The 13568-nt window shown below is 35.7% G+C and overlaps 1 protein-coding gene across 8 annotated transcripts in view; it reads right to left on the bottom strand.

Moving 5' to 3' along the window:
- KMT2E (lysine methyltransferase 2E (inactive)) overlaps positions 1 to 13568 on the bottom strand; it is a 100435-nt gene that overhangs the window by 44328 nt on the left and 42539 nt on the right. For 7 of the 8 annotated variants that reach the window (XR_001818444.2, XM_017506245.1, XM_017506250.1 and 4 more), the window contains 3 exons: positions 5241 to 5355; positions 3780 to 4009; positions 275 to 355 (listed from right to left, as the gene is read on the bottom strand). Coding sequence is in view for 7 of the 8 variants with exons in the window: in XM_017506245.1 (XP_017361734.1) it covers positions 275 to 355; positions 3780 to 4009; positions 5241 to 5355 (426 nt within the window). In the remaining variant the exon portion in view is untranslated. Of the gene's footprint in view, positions 1 to 274; positions 356 to 3243; positions 3333 to 3779; positions 4010 to 5240; positions 5356 to 13568 lie in introns of those variants that run through there. The other variant, XM_017506251.1, reaches the window with a different exon arrangement.

The following is a 13568-nucleotide window of genomic DNA, read 5'->3' as shown; positions in this document are numbered from 1 at the left end:
AAAAAAAAAAAAAAAAAAGGGCCTGGGTTTTGCTCTGTCACTGTCACCCAGGCTGGAGTGCAGTGGCACAATCAAAGCTTACTGCAGCCTTGAACTCCTGTGCCAAAGCAATTCTCCTGCCTCAGCCGTCCAAGTAGTTGGCACTACAGGCAAGAGCAACCATGTCCGGCTGTGACTTATTAATTCTTTAAGCCCAAATTCATAAAGGAGTTTTTGTTAACTAGTATTACATTAGTAAAATTACTGGTAATGTTATCAGATATGTGCAACTTACCTAGGCTGACAACGTTCACACAGGTATGTATCTGGAATATGCTGCCTATCAATCCCCATGCAGTCAATATGTTGCCAAACGCTTAAAAAGGAAGTAGAACATATGTAATATTATTAAAATCATCCTTAAATTAAGATTTGATATTCCATTTAACTATCATTTAATAAGCACCTACTTTGAGCTTAGTACTCTTACAAGGTACTCTGAGAAATTCATAGAAATGTGTCTTCAAGGAGATAAAATTTTGAGATGCAAAAGCAAGAGGACAAACATAGGATATATAAATTTTTAAAGCAAATACAATTTTAAAATATAAAATATATAATTTATTCTACAAATATTATTAGAAATCACAAAGTAGAGATGCCCACACTACTTGTAGTTAATGAGAAAAGCACCTTGGAGAATAATGAACTTGAACTGAATCTCATTTGGGAAACAGTAAGAAAAGGTATCAGTGTAGCAACATTTATCAAATATCATTTATCAAATACGAAGAGAGGATGGCCACAAGGTGCTCAACATATGTGAAAAGAAATATTCATTTTGAGGAATAGAAGGTTGTTAAAATCGGATTTAGTGAAGTACGGTCAGATTATTTAGGAATTGAAATGTGCAGGTGTGTGTAGATTTCCTCTTTCAACAGGTAACAATCAGAGGTGCTTTGGTGGCATGCAGTAATTATTCAAAGAAGAAACTAGAAAGATCAACTAAAAAGGCGTTTCCAACATTCCACACTTGAGTTAAAGGAGGACAGAACCAAAATAATGTCAAAGAAAAATAAGTTAAAGAATATAAGAGGCATTCTATGAGGACAGAGATTAAACCTAATTACTTTTACTGGAATACATGGACCAGTTTGAGGCAAATTTCTCAATTTGTTATTATTGTATTTTACTGCCAAGACTAATTGGTCTAAAGTTGATATATATGCCTGCTTCCAAAAACAATCTTAGCTATTCTTTACGTAAGAATAAGCTACTTCTAATATATAACTACAGCAGCTTCCCCCTTACCCATGGTTTGCTTTTTGTGGTTTCATTCACCTGTGTTCAATCACGGTCTGAAAATATTAAGATATTTTCAGGAAGGGGGAGGGGAGAGAGACAAAGACCACATTTACTTTTTTTTTTTTTTGGAGACAGAGTCTTGCTCTGTCGCCAGGCGCCAGGCAGTAGTGCAGTGGCTCGGTCTCGGCTCACTGCAACCTCCGCCTCCCGGGTTCAGGCAATTCTCCTGCCTTAGCCTTCTGGGTAGTTGGGACTACAGGCGCACGCCACCACATACAGCTAATTTTTTTTTTTTTTAATTTTTAGTAGAGAGGGGGTTTCACCATATTGGCCAGGATGGTTTCCATCTCTTGACTTTGTGATCCGCCTGCCTCGGCCTCCCAAAGTGCTGGGATTATAGGCTTGAGCGACCGCACCAGGCCAACCACATTTACTTCTATTACAGTATGCTGTTATAATTGTTGTTAAACTCTTATTGCACCTACTTTATAAATTAAACTTTATCATATGTATTTATATGTAGGAAAAAACAGTACCATAGGGTTTAGCATTCTCTGCAGTTTCAGGCATCTACTGCGGGTCTTGGAACATATATCCCAGGGGAAAGGAGGGACTACTGTACCAAATTAACTGCTATTGTGTTATTCTTCACTTTTCAACTGAGAATGTTGGGGCAAGAACTGACAGAATGTGAAACATATATCAAACACGAAAAAAGAAGTCAAAAAGAAATGTAGGACAAATGACAAGGGTTAGAATAACAAATTAAATTTGTGGGGCAAGTAATGATATCATGCAGACAACAGAAGAAACAAAGCTAAAAAATGAATAAATAATCAGAGCTGTGTATGTCAGACTTCAAAGAGATGAGTATAAGTAGTAGGAACATGTAAAAACAATGAGGCAACAAAATATGAATAGAGCCTTGCAGGAGACTACAGGCTGAGCAACAGAAAAACAGAGTAACAAATATGAGATTCATAACAAAAAGAACTAGCTGAGAGGCAAATACCTTGAATAATCCAAAAACCGTGAACTGGTCCTTCAATAATTTGTAGATGGATACAAACCTAAGGACAATTTTACTATTCTCTAATAGAGATAATTGTATATATATATATAGACCATTACAGTTAAAAGAAAAACACTGCTACGATTATGTATTAAAATAAAAATTACATACCAAGTGGTATGTAATCTATCACATTGGACAAGATCAGCCAAGAGAAAGCTTTTTTATATGATTGGATCCAATATGATTTCACATTTTCTACTATGAGGAAAGCAAAATGTCACTGAAGTTATTTTTTAGTTTTAAAATTTACCTCCTGGATATATTTACTTAAGTCATTATTCATGGTAGAATGCGTCATATAATGCATTTTTTTTTTTACATTTGGAAAGGTACTACAGTACGTTTTTATTATTAAACTCAAAGTGTTAATTACAACTTTCCATAAAAATGTAAAATTTTACATTCCACTTAACTTTTGAATTTCTCATTTTTTGGCAAGAGTAAACAAACTTTTTGAAACATAATCCTAACTGCATGTTTGTATCAATAATATTCAACTCCAAATCACCTAATCTAATAGATGGGGATAATATTACAAATAATACAGAGTAATATTTGGCTTTAGGGTACATTTTTATACACACATTCAAATACGGGTATATAGCCATACTGCATCACATCAAATAATTAAGCTACACCATGATGACCAGAGCCAGGAAATTCTGTAAAGCTCCCAAACTTTCTTCCCTTCCACAACACACTGCTTAAGTACTCTCTGCTTCCCACCCTACGCAGGGGATAAATTCAGTAACTTTCAGGCTGAAATCCTACTGTTCCCTCTTCACCCTCCCCAATTCCTTCCCCCTCCCATTAAACAAAACAAAACAAAACAAAAATACAGGAAAAAAAATTAAACAAAACCCCACTTTCTGTCCCAATCACACCTTCTCTAGGGGAGGAGGCCTTTCTTGGTGGCTGAACCAGGGTTGGGGGAGGGGAGACTGTGGTTCTGGTTCAAGGAGACTCCAGAGTGCTGCAAGGTTCAAGTCAAAAGGAGGTGAAAGAGTCAGGTCAAACAAACATCAATCAAAATGTTTAATTCCCCCAAACTGGAAAATCACAGTTGACTATATAAGCACCAATTATTCCAAGGAAATACAAAGGACTCGATTCTCTCATTTCTATCTTGTCTACCGCTATATTTATGTACTTGTACTACTACTGAACTAAGTGAAAAGAAAAATGTGATCCTACATGAATAAAGTTCAGAACTGACTGTCTATTACTCGGTTAACAACAGGGACTTCTAGTAAACTCATTTTTCACATGGGGGCTTTTTCTGGGACTGCATAAATAGTACAAGTCCCACTTAAAATATGTATTCATTAATTCCCTTGAAAGTGACTTATCTTTTCCAACATTACCAGTCAAAGGTTATTAGCATTCAAGAAAAATAAAATAACAGTGTAAAATATTTTACCTGCATTTGTCACAACAGATCATGTATCCATCATCATGTGTAAAACCACATATGCACCTGGTTACATCAGTACCATAACTTCCATCCTCAGATGTGCTGATTGTAGTAGCACTAGAAGTTTCATCAAAATTAGGAGTGGTAAATATGCCTACTTCATTTTTGCTAATGAGAACTGATGGAGGAGGGGAAGCCGGAGGTGTTGGTGGAGGGCGAGCACCATAATTATGGTCCTGAATAATTAAACACAAATATAGCACAATATTATTTAATTTCAACAATGATATGAACCAAGCAACTTAAATAAAATTTGACCCTTAATTTCAGTACTGAAAAAGTATGAGATTGGCTCATTCCTTCCTTAAGATTATTAAAAAAATGACTTGATGAAGCCAGATATTAAACCACAGTAGTAAGGGAATATATCTATCTACAAAGTGGGAGTGGTCACTTTGACTTCCAAATTTCATTCCCTCCCTACCAAATTGTATCTTCACAGTCCTTGCAATGCTGCACCTCCCAGATGAAAGAGGGTGTTAAGATGTGAGAATACAAGTGTTAAAAAAAAAAAAAGAAAGAAAAGAAAAACACACATCTCAGAAATACGGAGTCTAAAGAATAACAAAATGACAAAACATATGTATCACTATTAAGTATATAATATAGAGGTTTTATTAATTTGGTAATTTTTATTCTGGCCCAAGTAGTAAACATCTCTCATAATTCTACCTCCATAGTATCACAAATGTGTCATTATGTAATTACGTTTGAATTTAAACACTGCCTCTTACTAGCTATGCAATATTTAGTAGATAGGCTTTTATTTTCTCACCTATGAAATAAGAGATGAAAACTACATCTCATGAAGTTGTATTTAATGCTTAAATAATATATATCTGACACATAACAAGTGCTCAATAAATGGTAACTATATAATCTACTATATAAATTACTATATAATTCAAAAACTAAAAATTAAAAAATTAAAACAAAAAATTAAGTACTATATAATTCAAAAATAATAGTAGGTAGTACAATACAACCTTATCTACATTCTTTTAGGAAGTAAAGAAATATAATATCAAACTATTAACAACATAAATTGAAAAATAATAAGAGAAACTCTTCACATTTACAGAACTTTAATCCCTTAATGGTTAATGAAAAATTAAACACCTAATTATTTTGATAGAATGAAACAACCATGCTTTTTAAACATGCAGTTTTAAGCATAATGCCACACATATCTACTTTCTTGATTTTTTAATTTTTTATTTATTTTATTTTTAAAGGGGGTTTCACCATGTTGGTCAGGCTGGTCTTGAACTCCCAACCTCAGGTGATCCGCCCGCCTTGGCCTCCAAAGTGCTTGGATTACAGGCGTGAGCCACCGCGCCCGGCCACACATCTACTTTCAATCTCTAAATTTAAAAATAATTTTTCAGAGAAATGTTTAACACTTACCGCATAGGGCAAACCAATGTAACTGTGTGAATGATGTGAGCTGCTGGTATATAACTGGTGGGGATAACTGTTGGATTTCTCAACTACCACAGGGCTAGCTTCTACGGATTCTGGTCTGGAGGAAAAAAGTTGCATCAGAAAGAATTCCATTCATTTTTTTAAATCAATTTAATTAAAACGGTGAGGTACTTATACTAAAATATTGGCTATACAAATACAGTATCTACTTACAGCAGGGTGATGCACTGTAGTTAAGCTATATCCCATCTAGATTATGTGTCATAACCAAACTTCTGTTTAAGTAAAATAAATGTCCCACTCGAAGTTCAAATATAGCTCTCTCTCTTGCTATCTCATTAAAAAAAAATTACTAGAGGCCAAATATTATTTAGTAAACCTTATGACACTGAGAAAACTAAGCAAAGGAGTGCAAAGAAGTAGCAGAAATAATTTAATCAAGACTACAATACACTGAATCTATATGGACCTCAAGTGGAATCTGAAGTATGCATTTCAGTGTTCAAAAATAAATGCATGTGTTGAGTGTGACCAGATATTAACATAACAGAGTCTTGGAAATGTCAGCAAACTTAAGGAATAGAAAGTTTCACAATAAACAAGGATTTATAACTGAAAAAACATAAACAGCAGCCTGTAAGATGAACAATTCTGGTCTTAGATGGAGACTGACCAACTACTGACACAACAATTTGCCCACTGTTGTTGACTTACAAACTCTCTGGCCTAGCATTTTACATACATCAATTTCCTAACTTCTTTACTCATACCAATCCTCCTGAGCTCTACCTGATTAATTCCTACTGATCAATGAGGTTGTAAACCTACATCTGAGGTCAGTTCACACTGTAATTAATCTCTCCTTTGCACATACTCAATAACATGATTTATTTCTGTGCCTTTATTTTACAATACTGTAACATCACTTGACATAATTTTTTCATGACAATCTTTATCCTACCTCCTATTCAAAACTTCCCCTTAGAACTTAGTACTATTTGGACTAGTATTCGGTTTTACAATTTTTGTTGGTTACATTCTGATTAGTCATAAGACTGGCAGCATAAAAAACAATATTTACAGTCAACTGCTTCTTAATATACTGTCCTCTCTTCACAAAGTCTCAATTTAGCTCTCAGTGGCTGCTGTTGTGAGCCTGTGTGCCAGAATCAGCAAAAAGAGGAGATACAAACTGAGGTTATTGAATGGTTTTAAAGAAGATTGCAAAGCGTCTCCAATATGTTCTGAATACAGTCATGATTTGCTTAACATCAGAAATACATTCTGAGAAATACAACATTAGGGGATTTCGCCGTAATGCGAACATGACAGCGTGTACCTTACACAAACCTAGGCAGTATAGCCTACTACACACCTAGGTTAAATGGCATAGCTATTGCTCCTAGGCTACAAACCTATATAGCATGTTATGCACTGATACTGCAGGTAATTGTAATATAATGCTAAGTATTCTATATCTAAACATATCTAAACATAGAAAATAGGGGCTGGGTGTGGTGGCTCATGCCTATGATCTCAACACTTTGGGAGTCTGAGACAGGAGAGTCACTTAAAGCCTGGAGCTCAAGAGTAGGTTGGGCAAGATACCAAGACCCCATCTCTACAAAAATTAAAAGTAAAAAAACTAGCCAAACATGGTGGCACAAGTCTGTAGTCCTAGCTACTTGGGAGGCTGAGGTGGGAGAACTGTCTGGGGCCAGAAGTTGGAGGTTACAGTGAGCTATGATCATCCCACTGCACTCCAGCCTGGGCAACACAATGAGACTCTGTCTCTAAAAAGAGAAAAAAACATGTACAGTAAAAAGGCAATATAAAAGATAAAAAATAGTACACCTGTAGAAAGTAGCTCCAATCTAATTTTATATGACCACCATTGTATATGTGGTCTGGTGTTGACTGAAATGTTATGTGCACATGACCGTACTTTGAAAACCAATATTCACCTGTAATCCCAGCACTTTCGGAAGCCGAGGTGTTGGATCACGAGGTCAGGAGTTTAAGACCAGCCTGGCCAACATGGTGAAACCCCGTCTCTACTAAAAATACAAAAATTAGCTGGGCGCAACAGCAGGCACCCGTAATCCCAGCTACTTGGGAGGCAGAGGCAGAAGAATCACTTGAACCCGGGCCAAGAGGCTGTAGTAAGCAGAGATCGCACCACTGCACTTCAGCCTGGGTAACAGAGTAAGTCTCTGTGTCAAAAAAAAAAAAAAAGAAAAAAGAAAAGAAAACCAATATTCAGCTAATGTCTATGCTATTACATCAATAATTCACTTATTCATTATTTTAAATGTTTAATTTCAAAATTAATACATGCTCATTATAAAAAATCTAAATAATAGCAGTAATAAGGAAGTGAAAGACCATGTTCCCACCCAACTCCCAAACATTCCCATGTTAATATCACCATGTATCCTTGCCTAAACTTTTCTATGTATCAGTATAGCTACACAATTTTTGCTTTAAATCAGTACCATAACTTTAAAATCTGAAAATATACTCCATGTATTCATAACTTTTATTTCCATTTTTAAATGTCAACATACAGTACCTACTTGATTCTTGGTAATAATTGCTTATTTCATTATATGAATATAAATTTATTTAACAATTTCCCCTACTGGTAGATACTGACATTATTTCTATTTTTCACCATTAAAAGTATTACTGCAAACGTACATCCATTAATGTTTTCTGCATACATGGAAGTACTTCCATAACATGAATTCCTGGAAGTACAAATGCTGAATAAAAGGGTAAATGTACATAAAACTGATGGATACTACCAAATTGCCCTTGATTACAACAGTGACACTTTTGAAAATTCTTTAAAAATTACATAGAAGGAAGAAATGAAATTTTAGCAATGATTTACAATGCTATTATTAAAGCAACCTGTAGGAACTGTGACCAGAGCATAAAGATTCACCCTTAAAAATTTAGATCAAACTCTGTAAAATATGTTACTAAAAGGTATGGACCAAACTTGGATATTTTGAAGTAGCTAACGGTTAGGAAGAAAATAAAACTTTAAGTGCAAATGCAAATAAATTTAAGCATGTAAACCTGTCACAAATGTTTTGTATAATTTCATGATTCAAATTAAAGCTGCAGCACTGACAAGCTGGCAATGCAAGAAAGCAGAATTAAAAATTATTAAAATCTTCATGTCTAATGCATGTACAGTAGTACCCCCTTATCTACAGGGAATATATTCCAACCAAGATCCCAAGTGGATGCCTGAAAGCATAGATAGTATTGAATCCAACTGCTTCCAAGCAGAACACATTTCTGTTAATGTTCTCCTCATCTAAAAATTAATGCAATTTCCATCTTAACTACGCAATTGCGGCCGTAACTTTTGCAGTTTGAGGTCCAAAAGCAAAACAAGCATGAATGTCTTTTTCCTTCTTCCCAAACGTAAGGACAGAAGTGTTAAATTTCTAAGTGTTATACTTCACAATTATTTATAGAAGTGTTTCTATAATTATGTATCAAAACATAATCCACAATGCAGTGTTCATCCTACAGAAAAATGAGATTTCACTTACATAACTTTGATATCTTACTCTTCAGTTAGAGAGTGAAGAACTTATATAGTGGTTTACACTCATTCATATACCGCTTTCTATGTGCTTTTTCTTTTTAACCTGTCAGCAGGAAGTATATGTACGTTCTAAAATCACTGGATCCAAAAGATTTTCTCTTTATCCATGCGAAATTTCCCAAAAGATATTCATTTCATATTCCAAGAATTCAAAATGTTCAAAAATTTTCAAAATGGTCAAAAATAAACTACATTTACTTTTGCACCAACCTAGTAGCAGGTAATGAAATTATTCCCAAAATATAAGCAGTAAGGTAGGGTCAAAAACATCATAATTTATAAATGAAGTTACACTTTCAAAACTCTGAATTCTGTTGCCAGCAAGCAGAATAACTGAAATGCATAAAAGGGGATTCTAACATGTGACTTGGCTCTAAAACTAAAATGGTAAGTATATTCTCTTGTTAATGAAGAAGCCAATACTTAGGTGCTAACTGCTTCTTTTAGAAATTCCCCAACGGCTAAAAAATGCAGAAGGAATAAATAAATCAGAAAAATAAGTAAACTGCAATCCTTAAGAGGTTATAGATCTAGGCAACAAATAACTATGGATGCTAAAACTCTGAGGTAAAAGGTTGATAGGTAGATAAGATGACAACAACTGAATCTGTTGATCATTATTATCATCATTAGGAGTTAGATGACCAAGCTTTATTTGCCTCTCCTAATGCTATGTGATAGGAAGTATGCAGTCCCACCTATAAAATATACTGAAAAGGAAAAAAAAAAAAGAGGAAAGGAAAGAAAAAGAACAGAACTTGAAGCTAATTATATCTCTAAATCCAAATACCAGTTTATCAGAAATATGGGGGAAGTAGAATATTACATGATACCAGAAGGAAGCAATCAGCCCACTCCAGAAAGTTAAAACGTCTACAAGCCAAATTTTCCAGTTTCCTCAACAGGTCTATGGCATAAAGGCAAACAAATTTAAAAAGAGGGGGTTTGTTAAATATGAAGAGAGATTCAAGTGAATTTTGTTTAGATCTCAATTTGAACACATCAATTACAAAAAGATATTTTTGAGACAAGGAAATTTGAAGATGAACTGGATATTTTATGTTAATTTTGTTATATGAGAGAACAGTACTGTAGCAGAAAAAAAAACTCCTTAACTATTAGTGATATACAGGGAATAACACATGCATGAAATAATACATGGTTGAAATGGGAATTTGTTTTAAAATACTTAAGAGGCTGGGTGCAGTGGCTCATGCTTATAATCACAGAACTTCTGGGGGCCAAAAGGGAGGAACACTTGAGACCAGAAGTTTATGACCAGTCTGGGCAACACAGCAAGATCCCACCTCTACCAAATAATGAAAATACTAGCTGGGCATGGTGGCTCACACCTATAGTCCTAGGCTTCAGCTACTCAGGAGGCTGAAGCAGAAGGATCATTTGAGACAGGGAAGTTAAGGATGCAGTGAGCTATGATCATGCCACTGCACTCCAGCCTGGGCTGACAGAGACCCTGTATCAAAACGAAAACAAAAAAAAACTGAAAGATTGATGAAACAAGATTGACAAAACTTTAAATACTGCTGAAGTAATGGCCAACTGGGATTACTATTCTGTTTTACATACTGTCATGTATATATTTGCATTTCCATACTGAAAAGTAAAAAAAAAAAAAAGTTCCCCAAGCTTTTTATCTTACATTTAGTAACTCTACACACTGTGTACTAGCAAGAATAGTAGTCTATCACCTTTCCTCCCATTCACGAAGACATCCTGGGCATTTCTAAGCCCCTATCTGTAGAATATCTCTTAACCCTCACTCCTTAATTACAACACATTTTTTAAGGCTTATTTCAAGTATTTCTTAAAGATCCCTTTCTTGATTGCTCCAACTCCATAATTTTAGGATTCGTGAAGCACTTATTTACTGTATTGTAATCACTTTTCACGTAATATTTTTGTGTGCTGCTAACAATCTTCCATCATGCATCTATTGTTTTTTTCTCCCAACGTTTATGACAATTAATGGGGCATTTACTCCAGTAGAAAGAATGCCATATTCACCTCTCTGAACTTGAGGGTTTTTGTTTATAAAGCGGGAATAAAGATATTTGCTTTATCTTCTTCCCAGCAATATGAAGTTCAAATGATATAAAGGATGTGAAAATCCATTTTCTCAACTATAATGCCTTATGCAGATACGTTACACTATTTATTTGTTAAGAATTTGCTCACATACAACTACAAATAGTCTGAAGTTGCTTTAAAATTGTTTTATAACTTCAGTTCACAACAATTCAAACTTCCAATAGAGTGGTTCTACGTACAAGTCCAGTGGCACAATGGCGCCTGTTTAAAATAAATCACTAATTTTGCTAGAGGAGACAGGACCTATTACCCTAGCAAAAGTAACTTACTTCAAATAATATATAGGAAAAACCCAGTAATGATGGAAGAAGTTATACCCCACGCATATGCAAAAAGACAGAAAAACATGGCTGGTGGAATCTTAAAGTAGTATAGAAAAGTCAGACTTCAGGAATAGTGTTTATTCATGTAAGTAGTATATAAACCCCTGTAATAGACAGAGCAAGATTTTCCTTTGGAGGTTTGGATTTAGAAAAACATCACATTAAACTTTATCTCTCTGTGATCTGAATAACATAAACATCTAACACAAATTCAAGTACCTGCACTGAAATCTCACGGCAGCATGTGGTATAAAATGGTAGTCATCCAGAATTATTCCAAATATACTTAAATTTTTTTCCTAGCTCCAAATTAGATCGCAAATTTTTTAAAACAGCAAAAATCTCACAGAGACCCTTGGAGAATACCTACATATAAACCAGTTTGATTAAACAAATATTGAGAGCTTAATGTTCACTAGCTACCATCAGAGACACAAAGACGAGACATTGTCTCCACCTTCAAGGAACTTACAATAATACAGTTTTCTTTCCATCAATAAACATTTGAGCACACAGTAAGTACCAGGCAGTGAGATACTGTACCAAATGCTGGAAATAAAAAAATAAAGTGATCCTTCTTAAGAAATGGACTTACAGGCAAAGAAACAAGTATAATAGTAATTACAGTAGTGCCATCAGAGGTATGCACACAGGAACCTTCATAACAGTCACATTTAAAGCAAGTTTTAAAGAACGGCAGTTTAACAAGCCCATAAAATAGGGAAGTCAAAGAGATGGAATAAGTATTCCAGACAGAAAGCACGCACGCAGTCAGGGATAGCAACAGCATCATACATTTAACCACGTTTCTCTAAGCATGATCTACAGACAACCAGCAGCACAATTACCTGTAGTGCATGCTGTTATTTTTCACAGCTCTACTTAATGTAATAAACTAGAATGTTTAAAGATTGGGATTAGAAATCTACATTTTAATAAACACCTTCAATTTTATGTTCACTGAAGTTTAGGAAGAACAGAATGAAAAAGAATTACTAAAATTCAGAGCAGTTAAAGGAGTGGAGAAAAGGCCAGAGATGAGAATGGACAAAGACTAGAGTAACCCTGCATATCCAGCTAAGGAATATGATCTCTTATTCTGAAAAACTATACAGAGGTCAAGGCACAGCAGCTCACACCTGTAACAATCCCAGCACTTTGGGAGGCCAAGGTAGGAGGACAGCTTGAGGCCAGCAGTTTGAGACCAGCCTGGGCAACATAAAAAAACCCTATATCTAACAACAACAACAACAAAACCATAAAAACAGCCAGACACGGTAGCTCACGCCTGTCATCCCAACACCTTGGGAGGCCAAGACAGGAAGAAGATCACTTGAGCTCAGGAGTTTGAGTCCAGCCTGGGCAACATAGTGAGACCTATCTCAGAAAAACATAAAAAGAAAAAAAACTACACAGAGCAACTAATGGTTTGTCTCTCTCCCAGGCAAGTTAATGATGTAAGTGGAGTAGTAGTATGACAAAATAAAACTAAGAGCTTCAAATGTGAGGTTGAGTAATCTGTCAATAATTCTCCTAGATCCAGTAGGCTCAGGAGAAGCCCTGAAACTGATCAGCACAGGTAGAAAGTACTACCTCCCCAAGGTTCCCTCCATCATCCTCAAAAATAGGTAAATTTCCTTTGCCCAACCTACTTCTTTACTTTTCTGAAAAGCACTTGGCACTATGTCTAGTGTCTAAGTGATCCTCATGAGTGTATAGCATCCAGAGTCCAAACTGGTAACTTTTTAATTTAACAAACAGATATTAAAATGTGCAACTTGCTTTTTTTATTTTTTGAGATAGTGTCTCGCTCAGTCACCCAGGCTGGAGTGCAGTGGCATGATTTCGGCTCAGTGCAAGCTCTGCCTCCCAGGTTCAAGTGATTCTCATGTCTCAGCCTCCCTAGCAGCTGGGATTACAGGCGTGCGCTACCACATGTGGCTTGTTTTTGTACTTTTTAAAAATTTGAGATGGAGTCTCACTCTGTCGCCCAGGCTGGAGTGCAGTGGCATCTCAGCTCACTGCAACCTCTGCCTCCCGAGTTCAAATGAATCTCCTGCCTCAACCTCCTGAGTAGCTGGGATTACAGGCGTGCACCACCACACCCAGCTCATTTTTGTATTTTTAGTAGAGACCGGGTTCCCCCATGTTGGCCAGGCTGGTCTCAAACTTTCAACCTCAGATGATCCACCCACCTTGGCTGGCAAAGTGCTGGGATTACAGGTGTGAGCCACCACGCCTGGCTTTTTT

Source organism: Cebus imitator, unplaced genomic scaffold (assembly GCF_001604975.1).
Source record: "Cebus imitator isolate Cc_AM_T3 unplaced genomic scaffold, Cebus_imitator-1.0 Scaffold352, whole genome shotgun sequence".
In the NCBI taxonomy this organism is placed as follows: domain Eukaryota; kingdom Metazoa; phylum Chordata; class Mammalia; order Primates; family Cebidae; genus Cebus; species Cebus imitator.
The sequence above is the reverse complement of the archived record's forward strand: the minus strand, read 5'-3'. Positions and strand labels throughout refer to the sequence as shown.